The sequence below is a fragment of the Coregonus lavaretus genome (genome assembly GCF_964263955.1).
Source record: "Coregonus lavaretus genome assembly, chromosome: 6".
Classification (NCBI taxonomy): domain Eukaryota; kingdom Metazoa; phylum Chordata; class Actinopteri; order Salmoniformes; family Salmonidae; genus Coregonus; species Coregonus lavaretus.
This window is the reverse complement of record NC_139993.1, coordinates 66,383,862-66,408,249: the sequence shown is the minus strand read 5'-3', so window position 1 is coordinate 66,408,249 and position 24,388 is coordinate 66,383,862. Positions and strand designations below refer to the sequence as shown.

Sequence of the window (24,388 nt, the reverse complement as noted above, 5' to 3'; positions counted from 1 at the left end):
TACATTCACCCCTCTTTAATTTCACCAAAATCCTTCACACTTCGAGGGTGGAAAATAACCAAAAACATATAGAGTAAAACTCTTGTCCACTTGGTCCAAGATAGCCCTGGGACTCCATTTCCCATATACAGCGTATAAAGCTACTTACAAAGTAAGTTAAAAGAAAACAGCAGTTGATCAGGCTACTGCCCCTTCTAGTGAATATGATGCCTTATACATCATATGAGATCTTGGAACACTTTCCCTCCAATATGAACATCTCATGACTCAGGTCATACTACTGGTAATAAAGAAAAATATCTCAATCTCAAAAATGTATCTAAAATAAAGAACGGAAAGACAGTGACCTTTTGACTCCTGTAACAAAACCCTTGGTGAGTGGTTTTTGCACCATGTTCTCTATCAAGCGATCGACTGCCTTAACAACCCTGCCAGTACGTGTTCTGACAACCTGACTTTCAAACCCTTGTACTTGGGAGGGTATCTGACTATCAATCAGTGTAACAGGTGAATTGACGTCCGAAGACCCTGTCTCATCTAAGTCAGGAACATCAATTGGGGCAACAGAGTCAGTGTCAGTCATGTGCAAATCAGGGGGGTCACTGGAATCCGACAAGTCTCTCACAGGTGAGTATTCATTTTCCCCTTGGCCTCTGACCTCTTTAGACTGGGCTCTCGTGGGTGTCAGTTGAACAGACTTCCTGGACAGAGAGTGGGGCATCTCATTCTCCATCTCAGACTCATCAGCTTCTCCAATAGACTCAGAGTCAGAGGATGCGTTTAACCACGAACATGTACGGTCCTCAGAAGCATCTACTGCTAGGCCACTCAAAGCATCAACAGAAGGAGGCTGAAACTCACTGGCCACATCCGAGGCAGCTCCATTCGTCTCTTCATCGCTTAGTTCTGGCATGGGCAAGAAGCTCACGTCCAACATCAAATTCCGATGAACAACTTTTGTTTTCCCACTTTCGTCTCCGACTTTGTAAACGTGAGTCTGAGGGTTCCGGTCTATGATGGTATACATAGTGGCTTCCCACTTATCCGCTAACTTCCTCTTCCCTCTCTCTGCTTTATTAGCTAACAAAACTCGGTCGCCAACGTTCAAGTGGGTTCCACGAACTCTCTTGTTGTAGCCATCAGCTTGATGTTGCTGTCCTTTCCTCGCATGCTGCTGAGCTATGTCGGCAGCCACATGGAGGTTCGCCATCAGTTTCTCTGCATAGGTCTTATAATTCACCACGACTGGATCCCTCAAGACTTGTTTGAAGACCATGTCTACTGGGAGTCTGGGGACTCGACCATACATCAAATAGAATGGAGGATATCCAGTTGTTTCATGAGTGGTGGCATTATACGCAAAAGTCAAAGTCTGTATCTGTTGGGCCCAGTGTTGCTTAGCTGTCAGGGGTAGGGCACGCAACATACTGCCAAGTGTCCTATTGAACCTTTCGGTTTGCCCATTTCCCATGGGATGGTATGCTGTTGTGTGTGTTTTCTTAATCCCTGTGAGGCTGAGGAGTTCAGCTATGAGTTTGCTTTCAAAATTGGCCCCTTGATCAGAATGTATTCGCTCTGGGAAACCGTAGATGCAGAATACGTTATCCCATAACTTCTTTGCTATTTGCTTTGCAGTTTGGTTTATGCAGGGAAAGGCATGAGCCAATTTTGTAAAGTGGTCTGTTATGACTAACACATCGACAGATCTTTGCTTAGAGTCCTCAGCACTCCAAAAATCAATGCACACCAGCTCCATGGGTGCCGAAGTGCGAATGCTCTCCAAGGGAGCTCGGGCAGCTGGTTCAGGGGTCTTTGCAAGGATACAGCGTTGGCAGCATTTCACATATTCCTTGATGTCTCTTCCCATTTGCGGCCAGAAGAAACGCTGTCGGGCGAGGTGTGCTGTTCTAGCCTGCCCTTGATGCCCAGCGAAATCATGCACACCAGCGAGAGCTTTGGCCTTCAAGCTAGCAGGCAGCACAAACTGATACCTCTTCTCTCTGCTTAATGGGTCTTTGGTTACCCTATATAGGACTCCGTCCTGGACTTTTAGATGATGCCACTGCTTGCACAGTGTCTGGGTCGTAAGAGCTAACCTCCTCCTCCCTCGCCTAGGTGGTGGCTCACCCCTCTGAATGAGTGGCAGGACTTCCCTGATAACTGGATCTATTTCCTGGCTGTGCCTCAGCTCGCCGATGGAGAGGGCTGGAAGTGTGTCTTGTTCTGAGGGCACCGCCTGGGGAAGAACATTGAGAAACTGTGTTGCTCTTATCTCTGCTCCCCTTTCCCACTCTACATGAGCTTCACAAGCAGATTTCACATGAGAGGGTTCTTGACTGCCGGCTAGCCTGTCTTGAGTGGGGTCCATAGTTACACAGCACCCTGCATCAAGTGCCTGGAGACACTGGGTCTTACTCCGGAAGAGATCTTGGACTTTCTCCTCTTTGGTTCCCTCCGCCTCGGCCAAAAGACTTCCATAGGGCTCACTGATCAACCTTTGGCTCACTGATTTAGCAAACGGATCTCTACTCAGGGCATCTGCCACAATGTTCTTTACCCCAGGAATGTGTTTGATACTGAAGGTGTAGGGGGAAAGCTTTGCCACCCACCTCTGTTCGCAAGCATCAAGTTTTGGTTTGGTCATTATATAGGTCAAAGGATTATTGTCGGTCCACACTGTAAAAGTGTGGCCTTTCAACCAGTGGCCGAATTTTTCACAAACACTCCATTTGAGCGCCAAGAACTCCAGTCGGTGAGCAGGATACCTCTTTTGTGAGCCAGTGAGGGTCTTACTGGCAAAGGCGATCGGGCGTGCCTTCGTTTCTCCTTCTGGTATCTGGGACAGAACTGCCCCAAGGCCATCAAGAGACGCATCAATGGACAAAACCAAGGGCTTAGAAAAGTCTGGATGGCTAAGGACCACACAATTCAGGAGCTTCTCCTTAAGGCCGGCGAAAGCGGAATCGCAGTCAAGGGTCCAATCCGCAGGTTTGAGCTTTCTGTAGACTCCCGCATTCTGACTGTACTTCCCGGCCTTTCCTCTCCGTTTCTGGCCAGCTGTGAGAGCAAACAGGGGTTTTGCGATGGAGGAGCAATTTGGTATGTAGTGTTGGTAATAAAATACCATCCCCAGGAACGACTTCACTCTGCGAACTGAAGGAGTGCAGCCATCATCTTCCATCAAGTCCCTCTTTTACATTTTGGTGATGACCTCGACCTTCTCTGGGTCAACAGCAACACCGTCACTGTCAACGATGTGTCCGAGAAACTTCACAGATCTCCGCAACAAATGGCATTTTTTTGGACTCAACTTTAGATTGTGCTCCCGTAGCCTCTGGAAAACAACCTCTAATCTGCTGAGGGCCTGCTGTTCGTTGGGGGCAAATATCAAGAGATCATCTAGGTAGCACAAGAGACTGCTGAAGTTAAGATCGCCAAAGATACTCATCATCATCCTAATGAAGGACGCTGGACTGTTGCAAAGCCCCTGTGGCATTCTGTTATACTCGTGCAGGCCTAATGGTGTTGTGAAGGCGGTATACTTTTTGTCCTCCTCATGCATGGGCAAGTTATAAAATCCAGACGTGAGGTCCATGGTGCTGAAGACAGCATTACCGCCAAGGGCAGCCAAGCAGTCCGATTGATGGGGCAAAGGATGAGCATCCTTGATAGTTCTTGCATTCAGCCATCGAAAGTCTGTGCATATCCGGAGGTCGCCATTTTTCTTCCAAACCATCACGAGTGGAGAAGCATATTCACTCATTGATTTCCGTATGATTTCCTGTTCCTCCATCTCGGTGAGAACTTGGCGCAGCTTTTGATAGTGGGCTGGCGGCACTCTGCGATATGGAAGACGGAAGGGACGGTCGTCAGTGAGGCGGATCCTATGGGCAAAGCCCTTGGCTTCTCCACAGTCAAGATTATGCTTTGAAAATATATCCTGATATTTCTCCAGCAATGTCACAAGTTGGAGCTTGGTGGAGGGGCTCGCTTCACAATGATCAATATCGACATTTCCTAGACCAGACTTCTGCAGTCTGTCTTTCAGGTCACCGTTGTCGTCCTGTTTCACATGAGTCACTCCAACAGAGCCAGCATCACTCTGACAGGAACCCTGGAACAGTGTGAGATCTTCAGCTGCAACACAAGTAGAGACGTCCGCAAGCTTGCTGTTCCTTTTCAGTGTGAGTGGTTTGTCTGAGATATTAGTGACTTTCATGGGAGTCCAGCCATCTCCCCATAGCGGTGTTACCACTCTCCCCACCATAATGCCCCGAGGCACACACCTGGAGGTTGTAGGCTCCACCATAACTGTACTCCCAGGTGACTTGGGTATATTACTTGGCAGTCTTCCCCACAGCAGGTACTCTTGTTTGGGAAGGAGAGTCACCGCCTGAGTTAGCTTCACTGTCCCTACTTTTCCTGGGACATCTTCACCCCTCCATCTTGTGAGACTGGTCATCATTTCTAGAAACTGTTCGCCATCTGGAGACCCTTTTGTGTTGCTCGAGATAAGTGTCCAATAACTGTTCTCGTTTTTCAGCTGATGCAGTACACGTTTCAACATGTTGGTGCCTACTATTATGTCGTCTTTCTGACCAGTGATCACCAGAACTGGGACCATGCACCTTACCCCATACAGACTTAGTTCCATGTCATACATGCACTTGGGGCGCACTTGTACTCCTCCACAGCCAACAAGGATGATATGCTGTGAGAGTTCTTGATGTGGGGTCAAGACGCTATCCGATAGTAGTCTCTGCTCTGCCTCTTCACTTATCGTGCAGGCCATTGAGCCTGTATCGAGGAGCCCTTGCAACTGAGCACAGCCATTAACTGTCACCGGTGCGTGAAATAACTCACTGAACGTCTCAACTCTGTGAATATTCTGAACAATTACCGTGCAATTATCAGACATTGCTTTACAGACATTGACATACATCTCCTTCAATTCTTCACATTCTTCAAGGGTTGAATCTTCAACGCTCACACATCCCCTTTCCGTATGTGAGCTATCTAGTTTAAACTGGCTCCAACTTGCTCAGAGTTAGGTGGTGTGTGCGCTAACTGTGGCTGAGCGTTAATTCTTGGCCGGTGCTGTTGGCATTCTCTCTTCCAGTGGCCGGGCTTGTAACAGCCCATACAGAGGTTCGCCTGTCTACAGTGTGCAGTAGTTGAATGTTCGGCAGACTGACAGACTTTACATCTACTCTGAACAATGGCTGCTGGCCCCCTGCTTGGTGGCACGACTGCTGTTGTGTGTGCCGTCTGCTCTAGCACACGGTCCAGCAAGCCAATGAGAGACTGCATGCAGATGCTCTCTGTCTGAGGAGAGGATGGAAGCCCCATTGCCTTTGGGTAACCAGTAAGGTCTGTTGGGTTTTCAGCAGCGACTGTCTCTGTGGTTAATGCCTGAGCATGTGCACCAATGTTCTTTGGCCGATAAGATTTGGCTTGACACATTGTTCTAGCCTCTCTCTGATGTTCAACGAGGTGTTCATGAATCTCATTTGCTGTCCACTTTTCAGCTGTTTTGCACTTTAGGACACTTGCAAGAGCGGGGTCGGGACAGTGTTTCACCAGCATCATTGTGACTTCGTGAGAGGGGTCCTCAATGTTTCGCCCCTGCCTTCTCAGACACTCATCTGCGACATCCACAGCCTTGTTCAAGCGTATCCAATAGTCCATGGGACTTTCTCCAGCCAGAGGAAGTGTGTTATAGAAATCTGCTAAAGGCATAGAGGAGTAGGTTAACTCACTGAAATGTTGTTTCAGAATATCAAAGACGAGCTTGGAGTTCTCAGCTGGCTGCAGCGATGGCATACTGCGCAGGGTAACTTTAACAATGTCTCTAGCCTTTCCCATTAGTCTTGACATTATCTCCTGGGAGTGCTCTTGCGGGTGTACACCCCTCTTATTCAGGTAAACGCTCATAATCTCTTCCCACTCATGCACTGTGTGTTTGTCTGTTCCATCACCCCTGAAGTACGGCGGCTCTTTGACATCTGTCTTCATGACTAACTTTACTCCTGTCATGTTCAAATCAGACTGTCCATATCCTAAGTTCAGGCTAGGCGTAGGAGTGGTTTGGTTATCTGCACTACCAACAGATCTCTGTAATTGGCTAGCAATGTTCTCTCCTATTTCATGAGCTAACTGTGTGATGAGACTCCCTAGGTCTGCAGAACTCACATGTGAACTAGACACTGGCTGACGTGGAGAATGTTCATCCGTTTGGGTGTGAGTGTATGAAAATGCAGGACGGCCCACTGAACTAACGCTGCTTGCAATGTCTGGAGCATCTCCTAAGCTTCGCATGTGTGGTGCGGGGGAATATTCATCAGTGCGTAAGCGTGTGGACGAGAGTACAGGTCTGCCTAGTATACCAGCACCCCTAACCGGCGTGCTCTCCACCATACTCATAAACCTGCCCCTCCCCAGGCTTACCCCTGCAGCATCTCCAACACTAAATGGTGTCTGCGCATCCTTACCATCAGTCATTTTTTTTTTTTTTTTTTTTTAAATAGAAAGTTGTAATAGACTATGGTAATGATATGTGAATAACCAGAACATGTGAATATTTAAAAAAAAAATTGTACAATGATAGAAGTAGCTGAGGTAAGCAATTAAGAGCTACAATTTACACATTAATGTTTGCCCTTATACTTGTCAACGTTCCGAAGAGGTTCCTACTCGTCACAGCAACCACCGGCGATCACCCTGGCGATGATCTGAAGCGAAGATATCCGGGTCACGGCACCAATGTAGCCGGCGCGGTCTGCTCGTTGCCGACTACTGCGTTGTGTTCCGGTGCACTGAAGACAAGACACTGGCGTACTTGAAGGCACTTTATTGTGTACAACTCTCTCAATCTGTTCAACATCAAAGAGAGAAAATGTTCAAAACTCTACCCTCGACCAGAATCCGCCTTTCCCAGCCGAGTACAATGCAGACTCAATATAATCACATTCAAAAATACAAGGAATAAAATACAACATCATTGGAAAATAAACATTGCATCTGGTGTATATCTTATGTATGTGTCATATTCATGTTATCTCTGCCAAAAACTCTGAGCTTTTAGCCTTTACATTAATACTGTGCAACATGACATAAACCATCTTTCAAATGGGTAATACATACAGTAATATGCACGAAGCAACATGTAATCCTTCACATTTGAGCTTTTCAGTGCCATTAAACACTAATCAATACATGAAAACATTTTAAATGAACACATTTTTAACCTGATATAGGGAATACATACCTGTTCAACATCAAAGAGAGAAAATGTTCAAAACTCTACCCTCGACCAGAATCCGCCTAACATAAAAAGAACAACGTGAGCTTCGTCACAAGAGGATAGAATGATGATTGCTAACTTACAGCTAAACAGAACACGAGGTTAGCTAAGTTAGCAATTTCTCAACTCTCAAAAATGTCTAAATTCACGACACAGCTTGATTAAATGTACGTACACTCATCATATAATATACATACAAGTTACTATGTGCACTGAAACGTTTTAGTTTTAACAGGTATATCAAGTTTATATCACGCCGAAGTGAACACATACCTTTCCCAGCCGAGTACAATGCAGACTGAGAAAAGCATGACATCCCTCCGCATATAACCAAACCAACACTAGAGTGCGCACTTACACAACTAACTCTCCCAATATCTGTAGACTACACGAAATGCTGAACAATACAATATTTTGGTGAAATCAACTCACAAAATAAAATAAAAAATAGAAAATGAACGGTTGCAAAAATCAGTAATTCTTTGACCTGTTACACTTGCACTGCAACAACACGGGGCATAGTATTACAATAATAATAATAATTAATTATAATAATAATAATATTTCATTTGTAAATCCTTCGCTCCCGATTTCTGCAGTAAGGAGAGAGAAGTAGCTAGATACTGTAGCTAATATGTACCACCGCATAAAGTCCTAATGACAATCACATTCCTCAGTAACATGCCGAGTCAACCAAACTTTTAAACTCCAAGGAAACAGTTTCAAGCTGGTCTGGAGATAATTCCAAGACCACTGAGCTGAGTAACTAAAAGATCCGTTCTGATTTTAGGAGCCGTTAAAAGTAAGTAGGAGTGAGACAGTAACTGGTATTTATTTTCTGACCTTATCAAAAAAAAACAGAGATAAAGTGCCAGTTTTCTCAAAATGGCATTAAAGATCAAATCAAATCAAATTGTATTTGTCACATACACGTGTTTAGCAGATGTTATAGCGGGTGTAGCGAAATGTTTATGCTTCTAGCTCCGACAGTGCAGTAATATCTAACAATTTCACAACATATCCCCAATACACACAAAAAAGTAAGGAATGGGATTTAAGAATATATACATATATGGACAAGCAATGACAGAGCGGCATGGACTAAGATACAGTAGAATATTATAGAATAGAATACAGTATATACATATGAGATGAGTAGTGCAAGATATGGAAACATTATTAAAGTGACTAGTGTTCCATTTCTTAAAGTGGCCAGTGATTTCAATAGGCAGCAGCAGCCTCTAATGTGCTAGTGAAGGCTATTTAACAGTCTGATGGCCTTGAGATAGAAGCTGTTTTTAAGTCTCTCGGTCCCAGCTTTGATGCACCTGTACTGACCTCGACTTCTGGATGATAGCGGGGTGAACAGGCAGTGGCTCGGGTGGTTGATGTCCTTGATTATCTTTTTGGCTTTCCTGTGACATCGGGTGCTGTATGTGTCTTGGAGGGCGGGTAGTTTGCCCCCGGTGATGCGTTGGGCAGACCGCACCACCCTCTGGAGAGCCCTGCGGTTGCGGGCGGTGCAGTTGCCGTACCAGGTACAGCCCGACAGGATGCTCTCAATTGTGCATCTGTAAAAGTTTGTGAGGGTTTTAGGTGATAAGCCAAATTTCTTCAGCCTCCTGAGGTTGAAGAGGCTCTGTTGCGCCTTCTTCACCACACTGTCTGCGTGGGTGGACGATTTCAGTTTGTCAGTGATGTGTACGCCAAGGAACTTGAAGCTTTCCACATTCTCCACTGCGGTCCCGTCGATGTGGATAGGTGGCGTGCTCCCTCTGCTGTTTGCTGAAGTCCACGATCATAGTATATCAATGTTTAAGCCTTTTAACTACATACTGAATAAGAGGAGGGCCCTGATCCCTGATCCTCCCTGATCCCTGATCCCTGATCCCTGATCCTTGATCCTAGATCACCACTCTGAGACACATTTCAACACCAAAACAATATGCAAATGAGGCAAAAAACCAACAACAACAAGCAAACAAACAAAATAACAAAACCAGATGTTTTGTCTTTGTTTACCTTAGTGTGTAGAGTATCTTCCCGTCGTTCCATATCCTGAGCAGCTGATTGGGCGTTGTAATCCAATGGGAGTCAGCATTCTTGGAATTCCTGAAGATGGTGTCTGGGAGCCAGATGAGCCCCACCATGTTGCTGTTCAGGGTCAGGATATTCATGGTGCTGTTGTAGCTCAACCTACTGTCTGTCCACGTCTGGGCGAAGATTATGTCAATCTGGTATTCCTGAAAACAAACAAACAAAGGAAATCATCAGATCGGGGCGGCAGGTTGCTTAGTGGTTAAGAGCGTTGTGCCAGTAACCAAAAGGTCGCTGGTTCTAATCCCCGAGCCGACTAGGTGAAACATCTGTTGATGTGCCCTTGAGCAGGGCACTTAACCCTAATTGCCCATGTAAGTCGCTCTGGATAAGAGCGTCTACTAAATGACAAAATAAAAAAATTAAAAGATCAGATATGAACTGCCAAACCAGAGTTTAGATATGATGTCATATATCAGTGACCTTATGAGAAGAAAAAGAAAACCAAAACAAGACAGAGGAGTTGATCAAAGGGAACAGTCTCACCTATTGGCATGTGTATTGATTTCCTGTCTAGCAGGCTGGAAAACAATACAGAGGTTATGTAGAGATCCAGGAACTATTGGCTTTGCCATGACTTTATTAAAGGGTGGAAGGAGGCTAGCTGGGGAGGGGAGCTCATAGAAAAAACTAAAAAACCTTCTACTGACTGCCAGGACCTCCTTTGGCCAGTCTAACACCGAGGACAGCCTGAGGCAGCAGTAACAGGAGAACACAGCCTGATGAAACATGAACAGAGATCACCTGAAAAGTAAACCACACTTTCTCAGAATACAAGACTGACAGTGATTTTCCCACCAATGACAGCATAGGATTTAAATTACCTTCAGAACCTCTTAGCTGATTCTGGTCCAGGATTCCTACCCTGTGTGTTACAAGAGGGGTTCCGGCCTTGTGCAGGTCTACAATTGTATCCCTGATGTCCTTACACAGCTCTCTGGTCTTGGCCATTGTGGAGAGGTTGGAGTCTGTTTGATTGAGTGTGTGGACAGGTGTCTTTTATACAGGTAACGAGTTCAAACAGGTGCAGTTAATACAGGTAATGAGTGGAGAACAGGAGGGCTTCTTAAAGAAAAACTAACAGGTCTGTGAGAGCCGGAATTCTTACTGGTTGTTAGGTGATCAAATATTTACGTGATGCAATAAAATGCAAATGAATTACTTAAAAATCATACAATGTGATTTTCTGGATTTTTGTTTTAGATTCCGTCTCTCACAGTTGAAGTGTACCTATGATAAAAATTACAGACCTCTACATGCTTTGTAAGTAGGAAAACCTGCAAAATCGGCAGTGTATCAAATACTTGTTCTCTCCACTGTACATGGGCACACGTTACAAAAGGCACACGTAGCCTAGATATCAATACATACACACAAACTATCTAGGTCAAATAGGGGAGAGGCGTTGTGCCGTGAGGTGTTGCTTTATCTGTTTTTTTAAACCAGGTTTGCTGTTCACTTGAGCAATTTGAGTTGGAATGGCTCTAATGGCTCTATATAATACTGTACACTTTCTTGAATTTGTTATGGATTTGGGGACTGTGAAAAGACCTCTGGTGGCATGCCATTAAACCCCTACAACTCATCCAGAATGCCGCAGCCCGTCTGGTGTTCAACCTTCCCAAGTTCTCTCACGTCACCCCGCTCCTCCGCACACTCCACTGGCTTCCAGTTGAAGCTCGCATCTGTTACAAGTCCATGGTGCTTGCCTATGGAGCTGTGAGGGGAACGGCACCTCCGTACCTTCAGGCTCTGATCAGTCCCTACACCCAAACGAGGGCATTGCGTTCATCCACCTCTGGCCTGCTGGCTCCCCTTCCTCTGCGGAAGCATAGTTCCCGCTCAGCCCAGTCAAAACTGTTCGCTGCTCTGGCACCCCAATGGTGGAACAAGCTCCCTCATGACGCCAGGACAGCGGAGTCACTCACCACCTTCCGGAGACATCTGAAACCCCACCTCTTTAAGGAATACCTGGGATAGGATAAACTAATCCTTCTACCCCCCCCCCCCCCGCCCCCCCCTCCTAAATGTTTTAAATAATAATAATAATAAAATAATATTGTAAAGTGGTTATCCCACTGGCTATAGGGTAAATGCACCAATTTGTAAGTCGCTCTGGATAAGAGCGTCTGCTAAATGACGTAAATGTAAATGTAAATGTAATGTCTGGTGGGGTAAGTGTGTGTCTCAGAGCTGTGTGTAAATTGACAATGCAAACAATTTGGGATTTTCAACACATTAATGTTTCTTATAAAAAGAAGAAGTGATGCGATTAGTCTCTCCTCAACTCTTAACCAAGAGACACTGGCATGCATACTATTTATTTCAGCCCTCTGATTACAATGAAGAGCAAGACGTGCCGCTCTGTTCTGGGCCAGATGCAGCTTAACTAGGTCTTTCCTTGCAGCACTCGACCTCACGACTGGACAATAATCAAGATAAGACAAAACTAGAGCCTGCAGGACTTGCTTTTTGGAGTGTGGTGTCAAAAAAGCAGAGCATCTCTTTATTGCGGACAGACCTCTCCCCATCTTTACAACCATTGAATCTATATGTTTTGACCATGACAGTTTACAATCTAAGGTACTGCCAAGTGATTTAGTCTCCTCAACTTGTTCAACAGCCACACCATTCATTACCAGATTCAGCTGAGGTCTAGAACTTAGGGAATGATTTGTACCAAATACAATGCTCTTAGTTTTAGAGATGTTCAGGACCAGTTTATTACTGGCCACCCATTCCAAAACAGACTGCAACTCTTTGTTAAGGGTTTCAGTGACTTCATTAGCTGTGGTTGTTGATGCGTATATGGTTGAATCATCAGCATACATGGACACACATGCGTTGTTTAATGCCAGTGGCAGTAGAGGGCCTAGAGAGCTGCCCTGCGGTACACCACACTTTTTACATGTTTGAAATTAGAGAAGCTTCCATTAAAGAAAACCCTTTGAGTTCTATTAGACAGATAGCTCTGAATCCACAATATGGCAGATGTTGAAAAGCCATAACACATATGTTTTTTTCAACAACAGGTTATAGTCAATAATATCAAAGGCTGTACTGAAGTCTAACAGTACAGCTCCCAAAATCTTCTTATTATCAATTTATTTCAACCAATCATCTGTCATTTGTGCCAGTGCAGTACATGTTGAGTGCCCTTCTCTATAAGCATGCTGAAAGTCTGTTGTTAATTTGTTTACAGAGAAATAGCATTGTATTTGGTCAAACACCATTTTTTCCAACAGTTTGCTAAGAGCTGGCAGCAAGCTGATAGGTCTGCTGTTAGAACCAGTAAAGGCCGCTTTACCACTCTTGGGTAGCGGAGGAGAGGAGGGTTATTGTGCAGATATAGGTTCTTAAATTGATCACCCTGTTGCAGGAGAACTTTAAAAATTGTAGGGCTCTATTTTCCGCTGGCGTTAAGCAAGCGCAATTTTCAAAGCACGCTAGTTTGCAATTTCAACCTTTTAAAGCCGGCGCTCTTCTATTTTCAAACCCTAGCGCCAGGATTGGTAATTTTTCTGTTTTATATGAGCTTGCGCTGAGGTGGGAGGGGTGGCAATATATGAGGTGTGTCCTTAGAAACGTGCACCAAAGTGCCAAATTCAGTATGTGCTGGTGGGGATATTTAAGACCAACTGACAGCTGGATTTTAACAACTGAAGCCCAGCCTATCCAGCCGTGACACGCAGTGCCCATATGCACATGGAACCAGAGAGATGTGCTTTTTGTGCCCCTAAACCTCGTATTTAGAAACATTAAAAACTGATGTTTTTTTACCATTTCGTTTCATTTGATTAAAAACCAAGCATAGCTACCCCTCTCAATTAAGGCAAAAAAAAAAAGTGTAATGCCCAATGCATTCAACTATTAATAAAGGGTTTTGCTCGTGAGACCGCTTTGAAATCCATTTTAATCAACAAAGCTTTATTGAAAGTTTGGCAGCAGCAAACCAGTGAGCAGACCTCCTCTTTTTATCTGTAGGCTATTACATTAATTTATACAGCTCTGTCATTATTGTGGATTAAAACCCCTCCATAGAGGCTATCTGGAACGAGACATGAGATAATGCAGTGACATGCTTATTTAGAAGCATTTAAGTTATTTTCCTGTAACAATTTCTTGTTTTTCGTTTTGTTTGATTAAAAACCACTACCCTACTTTAACGAAAACTGGTTCAACAGCAATGCATCTAGAGTCTTTGTCATCCTGGACATGCTTCAGCCAAGGAGCCTATCCATAAAACGTTTCTAAATGGTCTACTCATGATCCAGTTAGGTGTGCTTGCAAAGCAAAGCACAACTCTAGATTTTTTACAGTGAGGGAAAAAAGTATTTGATCCCCTGCTGATTTTGTACGTTTTCCCACTGACAAAGAAATGATCAGTCTATCATTTTAGTGGTAGGTTTATTTGAACAGTGAGAGACAGAATAACAACAAAAAAATCCAGAAAAACGCATGTCAAAAATGTTATAAATTGATTTGCATTTTAATGAGGGAAATAAGTATTTGACCCCCTCTCAATCAGAAAGATTTCTGGCTCCCAGGTGTCTTTTATACAGGTAACGAGCTGAGATTAGGAGCACACTTTTAAAGGGAGTGCTCCTAATCTCAGTTTGTTACCTGTATAAAAGACACCTGTCCACAGAAGCAATCAATCAATCAGATTCCAAACTCTCCACCATGGCCAAGACCAAAGAGCTCTCCAAGGATGTCAGGGACAAGATTGTAGACCTACACAAGGCTGGAATGGGCTACAAGACCATCGCCAAGCAGCTTGGTGAGAAGGTGACAACAGTTGGTGTGATTATTCGCAAATGGAAGAAACACAAAATAACTGTCAATCTCCCTCGGCCTGGGGCTCCATGCAAGATCTCACCTCGTGGAGTAGCAATGATCATGAGAACGGTGAGGAATCAGCCCAGAACTACACGGGAGGATCTTGTCAATGATCTCAAGGCAGCTGGGACCATAGTCACCAAGAAAACAATTGGTAACACACTACGTCGTGAAGCACTGAAATCCTGCAGCGCCCGCAAGGTCCCCCTGCTCAAGAAAGCACATAAACAGGCCCGTCTGAAGTTTGCCAATGAACATCTAAATGATTCAGAGGAGAACTGGGTGAAAGTGTTGTGGTCAGATGAGACCAGAATCGAGCTCTTTGGCATCAACTCAACTCGCCGTGTTTGGAGGAGGAGGAATGCTGCCTATGACCCCAAGAACACCATCCCCACCGTCAAACATGGAGGTGGAAACATTATGCTTTGGGGGTGTTTTTCTGCTAAGGGGACAGGACAACTTCACCGCATCAAAGGGATGATGGACGGGGCCATGTACTGTCAAATCTTGGCTGAGAACCTCCCTCCCTCAGCCAGGGCATTGAAAATGGGTTATGAATGGGAGGAGTGGGACAAAATCCCTCCTGAGATGTGTGCAAACCTGGTGGCCAACTACAAAAAACGTCTGACCTCTGTGATTGCCAACAAGTGTTTTGCCACCAAGTACTAAAACATGTTTTGCAGAGGGGTCAAATACTTATTTCCCTCATTAAAATGCAAATCAATTAATAACATTTTTGACATGCGTTTTTCTGAATTTTTTTGTTGTTATTCTGTCTCTCACTGTTCAAATAAACCTACCATTAAAATGATATACTGATCATGTCTTTGTCAGTGGGGAAACGTACATAATCCGCAAGGGATCAAATACTTTTTCCCCTCACTGTATATACTCATATTATTATTATTTGATTTATTTAACCCGCTCTAAATTATTAAGCTATTAACATGAAACCAACTTCCAAAGGTCCAGCCTGCCCCAATTTAGATTGCTTAAGAAAATACTTTTTTAAAGCATTTATACATTTTTTAATTAAACAATATTTAACTGCGCTCCCAATGCATTTAAATGGCAATAAAGGCCCATTGATTTAAATGGTAAAAAAAATTCTAATATTCTAGACGTATCTCCTCCTACACCGTTTAAGCAAACCAACGTTGAGATGTTCAGACTGGCCCAGCTTGTCAAAGCATATTTGATTAATACTTTTCGAACTATAACCATTAAACATTTGCATACATTAACATGGGTTTGAATGAGAACCATTGAGAGGTTGCTATTCTAAATGGTCCTGCTCCTTGATCAATTAAGCTACAAGGCCAACTTTAAAACGTTCAGGTTATCCTAACTTCAAATTCTCTATAAACTATTTCAATTGGCATAAATTAGCATAACGTAATTCACCAACAGTAACTCTTGAACTGTTCAGAGCTAGAGACACCAAACCAACTTTCATATGTTCAGATCCTAACTTCAAATTTTTAAAAACGTTTATCAACAATAACTACGTCATCCTAGTTTATCAATCAATCGATCCTTAACAAGCTAGCAAGAACACCACGTTTTCTTCAGGAAATGTACTTTTCTATTTGTTTGAGTTGTCAACTAACATCAATTCAACGTAAAATCCACACCATGTCATTGGATTTAGGTTAATTTAGGTGAAAAAAAATAAGACATTCCGTTGCTGACTTTATTCAAATCCAATCAGTTTTCCACATTGATTCAATGTCACCACATTGAAGTTGTTGGTTGAAATGACGCGGAAAACAATGTTGATTCAACCAGTTTTTGCCCAGTGGGTCGACACACCTATAACTTTAGCGTCAACGCCAGCTATTGCACTCATAATAATGGCTGTGAAAATACCTCAACTGGTTCCGACAGCCCCGGACCTGTAGCGCTAACGCCAGTGCTTAGATTTGATTAGATGGTTTGGTCAAATAGAGACTGTAGTGTATTTGAGGTTTAAAAAGGCTTCTGAAGTTTGTAACTTAAAATTCACATTTCCTGTTTCTGCAGGATTATTGTCCTGTTGTAGCAAACTGGCTCAACTGAAGATCCTCATTCTCAAATGGCACCCTAGTTCCTACATAGTGCACTACCTTTGACCAGAGTCCTATGGGTCCAGGTCACCCTAGTCCCCACATAGTGCACTACCTTTGACCAGAGTCCTATGGGCCCAGGTCACCCTAGTTCCTACATAGTGCACTACCTTTGACCAGGGCACATACAGTGCATTTAGAAAGTATTCAGACCCCTTCCCTTTTTCCAAATTTTGTTACGTTACAGCCTTATTCTAAAATGGATTAAATTACATTTTTTCCTCATCAATCTACACACAATACCCCATAATGACAAAGCGAAAACAAATGTTTTAAAAATAAAAAACAGAAATACCTAATTTACATAGGTATTCAGACCCTTTGCTATGAGACTTGAAATTGAGCTCAGGTGCATCCTGTTCCCATTGATCATCCTTGAGATGTTTCTACAACTTGATTGGAGTCCACCGGTGGTCAATTCAATTGATTGGACATGATTTGGGAAAGCACATACCTGTCTATATAAAGTCCCACAGTTGACAGTGCATATCAGAGCAAATACCAAGCCATGAGGTCGAAGGAATTGTTCGTAGAGCTCCGAGACAGGATTGTGTCGAGGCACAGATCTGGGGAAAGGTACCAAAACATTTCTGCAGTATTGAAGGTCCCCAAGAACACAGTGGCCTCCATCATTCTTAAATGGAAGAAGTTTGGAACCTCCAAGACTCTTCCTAGAGCTGGCTGCCTGGCCAAACTGAGCAATTGGGGGAGAAGAGCCTTGGTCAGGGAGGTGACCAAGAACCCAATGGTCAATTTGACAGAGCTCCAGCATTCCTCTGTGGAGATGGGAGAACCTTCCAGAAGGACAACCATCTCTGCAGCACTCCACCAATCAGGCCTTTATGGTAGAGTGGCCAGACGGAAGCCACTCCCAAGTAAAAGGCACATGACAGCCCACTTGGAGTTTGCCAGAAAGCACCTAAAGGACTCAGACCATGAGAAACAAGATTCTCTAGTCTGATGAAACCAAGATTAAACTCTTTGGCCTGAATGCCAAACATCACGTCTGGAGGAAACCTGGCACCATCGCTACGATGAAGCATGGTTGTGGCAGCATCATGCTGTGGGGATGTCTTTCAGCGGCAGGGACTGGGAGACTAGTCAGGATCGAGGGAAAGATGAACGGAGCAAAGTACAGAGAGATCCTTGATGAAAACCTGCTCCAGAGCGCTCAGGAACTCAGACCGGGGCGAAGGTTCACCTTCCAACAGGACAACGACCCTAAGCACACAGCCAAGACAATGCAGGAGTGGCTTCAGGACAAGTCTCTGAATGTCCTTGAGTGGCCCACTCAGAGCCCAGACTTAAACCCGATCTAACATCTCTGGAGAGACCTGAAAATAGCTGTGCAGTGACGCTCACCATCCAACCTGACAGAGCTTGAGAGGATCTGCAGAGAACAATGGGAGAAACTCCCCAAATACAGGTGTGCCAAGCTTGTAGCGTCATACCCAAGAAGACTCGAGGCTGTAATCACTGCCAATGGTGCTTCAACAAAGTACTGAGTAAAGGGTCTGAATACTTATGTAAATTTGATATTTCCGGGGTATTTTAAATATACATTTGCAAAAAATTATATAATATAATTGTATATGTATGTCATATATATTATATCTTATTATATTATATCATATCATATTATGTCATATGATATCATATGATATCATATTTTATGATATCATATTATATATTATATATTATGATATGATATGCCTATGCTACCCTCCAGTCCCTCGTCTTCTTGGCGCTGACGGAAACATGGATTACCACTGAAAACACTGCTACTCCTACTGCTCTCTCCTCATCTGACCATGTGTTTTCGCATACCCCGAGAGCATCTGGTCAGATGGGGTGGTGGCACAGGAATCCTCATCTCTCCCAAATGGACATTCTCTATTTTTCCCCTGACCCATCTGTCTATCTCCTCATTTGAATTCCATGCTGTCACAGTCACTAGCCCATTTAAGATTAATATCCTTGTCATCTATCGCCCTCCAGGTTCCCTTGGAGATTTCATCAATGAGCTTGATGCCTTGATAAGTTCCTTTCCTGAGGATGGCTCACCCATCACAGTTCTGGGGGACTTCAACCTCCCTACGTCTACCTTTGACTCATTTCTCTCTGCCCCCTTCTTTCCACTCCTCTCCTCTTTTGACCTCACCCTCTCACCATCCCCCCCTACTCACAAGGCAGGCAATACGCTTGACCTCATCTTTACTAGATGCTGTTCTTCTACAAATCTCACTGCAACTCCCCTCCATGTCTCCGACCACTACTTTGTATCCTTTTCTCTCTCGCTCTCCTCCAACACTACTCACTCTGCCCCTACTCAGATGGTAATGCGCCGTCGCAACCTTCGCTCTCTCTCTCCCGCTACTCTCTCCTCTTCCATCCTATCATCTCTTCCCTCTGCTCAATCCTTCTCCCTCCAATCTCCTGATTCTGCCTCCTCAACCCTCCTCTCCTCCCTTTCTGCATCCTTTGACTCTCTATGTCCCCTATCCTCCCGGCCGGCTCGGTCCTCCCCTCCAGCTCCGTGGCTTGATGACTCATTGCGAGCTCACAGAACAGGGCTCCGGGCAGCCGAGCGGAAATGGAGTAAAACTAGACTCCCTGCGGACCTGGCATCTTTTCACTCCCTCCTCTCTACATTTTCTTCATCTGTTTCTGCTGCTAAGGCCACTTTCTACCACTCTAAATTCCAAGCATCTGCCTCTAACCCTAGGAAGCTCTTTGCCACATTTTCCTACCTGCTGAATCCCCCCCCCCCCCCCCCCCCCTCCTCTCTCTCTGTGGATGACTTCGTCAACCATTTTGAAAAGAAGGTTGACGACATCCGATCCTCATTTGTTAAGTCAAATTACACTGCTGGTCCTGCTCACACTGCCCTACCCTATGCTTTGACTTCTTTCTCCCCTCTCTCTCCAGATAAAATCTTGCGACTTGTGACGGCAGGCCGCCCAACAACCTGCCCGCTTGACCCTATCCCCTCCTCTCTTCTCCAGACCATCTCCGGTGACCTTCTCCCCTACCTCACCTCGCTCATCAACACATCCTTGACCGCTGGATATGTCCCTTCCGTCTTCAAGAGAGCGAGAGTTGCACCCCTTCTCAAAAAACCAACACTCGATCCCTCTGATGTCAACAACTACAGACCAGTATCCCTTCTTTCTTTTCTCTCCAAAACTATTGAGCGTGCCGTCTTTTAGCCAACTCTCTTGCTATCTCTCTCAGAATGACCTTCTTGATCCAAACCAGTCAGGTTTCAAGACTGGTCATTCAACTGAGACTGCTCTTCTCTGTGTCACGGAGGCTCTCCGCACTGCTAAAGCTAACTCTCTCTCCTCTGCTCTTGTCCTTCTAGACCTGTCTGCTGCCTTTGATACTGTGAACCATCAGATCCTCCTCTCCACCCTCTCCGAGCTGGGCATCTCCGGCGCGGCTCACTCTTGGATTGCGTCCTACCTGACCGGTCGCTCCTACCAAGTGGCGTGGCGAGAAGCTGTCTCCGCACCACGTGCTCTCACCACTGGTGTCCCCCAGGGCTCAGTTCTAGGCCCTCTCCTATTCTTGCTATACACCAAGTCACTTGGCTCTGTCATATCCTCACATGGCCTCTCCTATCATTGCTACGCAGACGACACACAACTAATCTTCTCCTTTCCCCCTTCTGATAACCAGGTGGCGAATCGCATCTCTGCATGTCTGGCAGACATATCAGTATGGATGACGGATCACCACCTCAAGCTGAACCTTGGCAAGACGGAGCTGCTCTTCCTCCCGGGGAAGGACTGCCCGTTCCATGATCTCGCCATCACAGTTGACAACTCCGTTGTGTCCTCCTCCCAGAGTGCGAAGAGCCTTGGCGTGACCCTGGACAACACCCTGTCGTTCTCCGCTAACATCAAGGCGGTGACCCGATCCTGTAGGTTCATGCTCTACAACATTCGGAGAGTACGACCCTGCCTTACACAGGAAGCGGCACAGGTCCTAATCCAGGCACTTGTCATCTCCCGTCTGGATTACTGCAACTCGCTGTTGGCTGGGCTCCCTGCCTGTGCCATTAAACCCCTACAACTCATCCAGAATGCCGCAGCCCGTCTGGTGTTCAACCTTCCCAAGTTCTCTCACGTCACCCCGCTCCTCCGCACACTACACTGGCTTCCAGTTGAAGCTCGCATCTGCTACAAGACCATGGTGCTTGCCTATGGAGCTGTGAGGGGAACGGCACCTCCGTACCTTCAGGCTCTGATCAGTCCCTACACCCAAACGAGGGCATAGCGTTCATCCACCTCTGGCCTGCTGGCTCCCCTACCTCTGCTGAAGCACAGTTCCCGCTCAGCCCAGTCAAAACTGTTCGCTGCTCTGGCACCCCAATGGTGGAACAAGCTCCCTCACGACGCCAGGACAGCGGAGTCACTCACCACATTCCGGAGACATTTGAAACCCCACCTCTTTAAGGAACACCTGGGATAGGATAAAGTAATCCTTCAACCCCCCCCTTACCCCACCCCACCCCCCAATTTTTTTTTTATAAATACAAAATAATAATTGTAAAGTGGTTATCCCACTGGCTATAAGGTGAATGCACCAATTTGTAAGTCGCTCTGGATAAGAGCGTCTGCTAAATGACGTAAATGTAAATGTAAAAATATGATATATTATATTATATATGATATGATATAATATGATATGGTATAATATATCATATATCAAATCATATTTCATATATCAAATCATATCATGTCATATCATATCATATTATAACATACTATATCATATCATACATCGTATAATATAGTGGTCACTAGCTGGCACAGCCACAGTCATCAATTTTAAACCTAACTCTAACCTTAGCCACACTGCTAACTCTAATTCCTAACACTAACCTCAAATTTAGACCAAAAAAGCTAATTCTTGCTCAGTTCTGCCTCCAGGGCTCATGACAATAAACGGCAACCGGTGCAGGCTTCCTGTCATCTGGAATGACTGCATACAAATGAAAGATTTCCCTCATTAGAGAGAGAGAGAGAGAGAGAGAGAGAGAGAGAGAGAGAGAGAGAGAGAGAGAGAGAGAGAGAGAGAGAGAGAGGATCAATCCTCCCGTCGCCCGGCTTTAGGGCAGAATAAATGTTGGTAATCGAAGACAGAGAAGTTTTATATCAATAAAATACTACATTTTTTACAAGGTATTTGAACGATGTTAATGAAGATCTCTCTGGGCTGTAGGGGGGATCAGTGGGAAGAGGGACCAACTGGCCAGAAAATGGGGAACCCTTTCCCTCAGAGCACCTCTGCCCTCAGGGAGGACACACATGTTAACTGGGCATAGCAAATATGTTCCCTGACCATGTTTTTCAGGTCCACAACAACTCTTAAACCACATCAGGAGACCACCTTTGAGGTCTGGGAAAAACAGAAGTAATTTGGCTTTTTGGGTGTAGTTACCCTTTAATTCCAGTGTGCACCAGCTAGAATACTGTTGTTTGGTTTAGCGATGTTTCTGTAGCGCTCATGTGATTGCAGAGTCTGCTAACCAAATGTCCACTGGATATCCAAACAATCATGATATAATTCTGCCAGGTAGGCGTAGGCTACTTTGTAGATAACATTTAATTGAGAAGGTTTATGGGAAAGCCTTTCCATCCCTACCAGAAAATGGTTATCATTAGCATCATCACTAACGGCTACATAAAGTGTAGACACACACCATTCCCGTGCCGTTTCAGAAACATTGCAGAAAAATACACCGAAGCTGATTGACTGAACTGAATAGGTTAAAGAACTCATTCAAATTAAAATGTCTAAACTATAGTTGTTCGGTGTGAAAACTGAAATACGTTTTCAAAAATAAATAACATACGTTTTCCCCTTTAGCCTACGTATCAGATTCATCTACTGGGTTGTTATTAGGGGGGTGACCTGGCTGTACTCGTATTCATAATCCTATCCGTAAATTGACAGTTGATACCTGTGATCAGAAAAAAATAAAGTGTTTTATTTTGCCTAAGTAGATGTTGTCAAAATACATGCAGGTCTATAGACCAACCAAGCTGCCGATTTGGAGCAGCAGCGGGCCAGTTTCCTCTCAGTCCTGTCCTCAATTTACAGCGGGCCAGTTTCCTCTCAGTCCTGTCCTCAATTTACAGCGGGCCAGTTTCCTCACAGTCCTATCCTCAATTTACAGCGGGCCAGTTTCCTCTCAGTCCTGTCCTCAATTTACAGCGGGCCAGTTTCCTCACAGTCCTGTCCTCAATTTACAGCAGGCCAGTTTCCTCAGAGTCCTGTCCTCAATTTACAGCGAGCCAGTTTCCTCTCAGTCCTGTCCTCAATTTACAGCGGGCCAGTTTCCTCACAGTCCTGTCCTCAATTTACAGCGGGCCAGTTTCCTCACAGTCCTGTCCTCAATTTACAGCGGGCCAGTTTCCTCTCAGTCCTGTCCTCAATTTACAGCGGGCCAGTTTCCTCTCAGTCCTGTCCTCAATTTACAGCGGGCCAGTTTCCTCTCAGTCCTGTCCTCAATTTACAGCGGGCCAGTTTCCTCTCAGTCCTGTCCTGAATTTACAGCGGGCCAGTTTCCTCACAGTCAGACGCTTCAGCGTTTCTTCTCCTTTCTCTACTCTTGCTTCTCTTGTTAGATTTTATGCACATTGATAGCTGCTAGCAAAACATCCTATTGATTTATCATTTTAGCAGGCTAACAGCAGCAGCAATCTAAAGGATCAGACCTAAACATGCGATGACAAGTGATTGGGTGAAATATGAAGCAAGTTGAACGGAGATAGCTTCGCTCTATCCAATCAGCGCAGCAAGATCAACATACAGCCCACCCTTCTCTTTACAGACAGGCAAAACTAGCCAGTTGAGTTATTTAGAGCACGGTGCACGATCCTGAGAAGGAAGACGATGTGCTGTTGCCTTGGCTACCTCCTTGTAGCTGCTTTCTTGGTGTTCACAATTCTAATCATCATTACATTATTGTTCTAAATTCAATCACCCTCTCCCACCCTCCTCATAATTATGGCCTGTGCTGCCCCATGTGCTCCTCTGCGTGTGTGAGTATCCATAGCGACGGCTCCATTATGGCTGCTCAATGACAAGACATGAGAGACGTTAGCTAGCTCCTTTTTGTCACTCTAAACTTTGACAAACAGCTGTCATTTTTGATTGGCAGCAGATGTTTTTTGTTTCCGATTTCAGATTGGACTAGCAGAAAAGTAGAGGAATATTTCATGTGTTCTAACTTTTGGTCTAAGTTATTGGGAAAGTGTCAAAAGTTGCATTGTTGCATTTACAGTGAATGGAATGTTGGAAGTGATGATGTCACAATGGGGCCTTTAGAATGCTGAGGAAATGAAAGTGGATGGAGGATAAGAAGCTTCATCATTTAAAAAGTATAAAAATATATACAAAAGTTGTATACAAGCAACTCAATCCAGACCGATCTGCACGTTTTTAAAGTTTGAATGACGTTTCTAGTTTATGTGCTGTAGGAGGATTAGCGTTCCAAAGGAAAATTATAATATGTCGAAGATTTAAAGTGGGGACTCTTCTCTTGCTTCGCAAGCCCCACTACTAAGTTTACCTGGACAGGGGGGGACCTGATCCCAGATCAGCAGATCCTAGTTCCTACTCTGAGATGATTGATACATCCGGCCCCAGACCACCGCTGCTGGGCGACGTGATAGTTTCTCTCTTACTAGATGTCTGTCTACATACTCTGTCTGGGACTTTACAAATAAGATGACATTGAGTAGTTTTATATCCACTGTGGTGGTGTGATGTGGCTATATTTCCACAGGGAGCCCAGTGTATCATCATTATATCTTCTCTCTCTTCCTTACTACTGTATTCCCTATATCCCCATGGTGACAATCTGAGGTCTATTCGGAGTATTGTGTGGACAGGAGACCCCTATATAGTCCGGGTTTATGTCCCAAATGCTGCCCTATTCCCTTTATAGTGCACTACTGTTGACCAGGGCCCACAGGACTCTGTATAGGGACTAGAGTACCATTTGGGACGCGACGCCATGAGTTTTATG

The 24,388-nt window shown here is 44.7% G+C and overlaps 1 protein-coding gene across 1 annotated transcript in view; it reads right to left on the bottom strand.

Moving 5' to 3' along the window:
- LOC311131589 (gamma-aminobutyric acid receptor subunit gamma-3-like) overlaps window positions 1–24,388 on the bottom strand; it is a gene marked incomplete at both ends in the record, with an annotated part of 377,976 nt that overhangs the window by 101,702 nt on the left and 251,886 nt on the right. Inside the window, one exon of the mRNA XM_084164657.1 lies at window positions 9,326–9,546. Within this exon, the coding sequence (XP_084020783.1) occupies window positions 9,326–9,546 (221 nt within the window). The remainder of the gene's footprint in view (window positions 1–9,325; window positions 9,547–24,388) is intronic.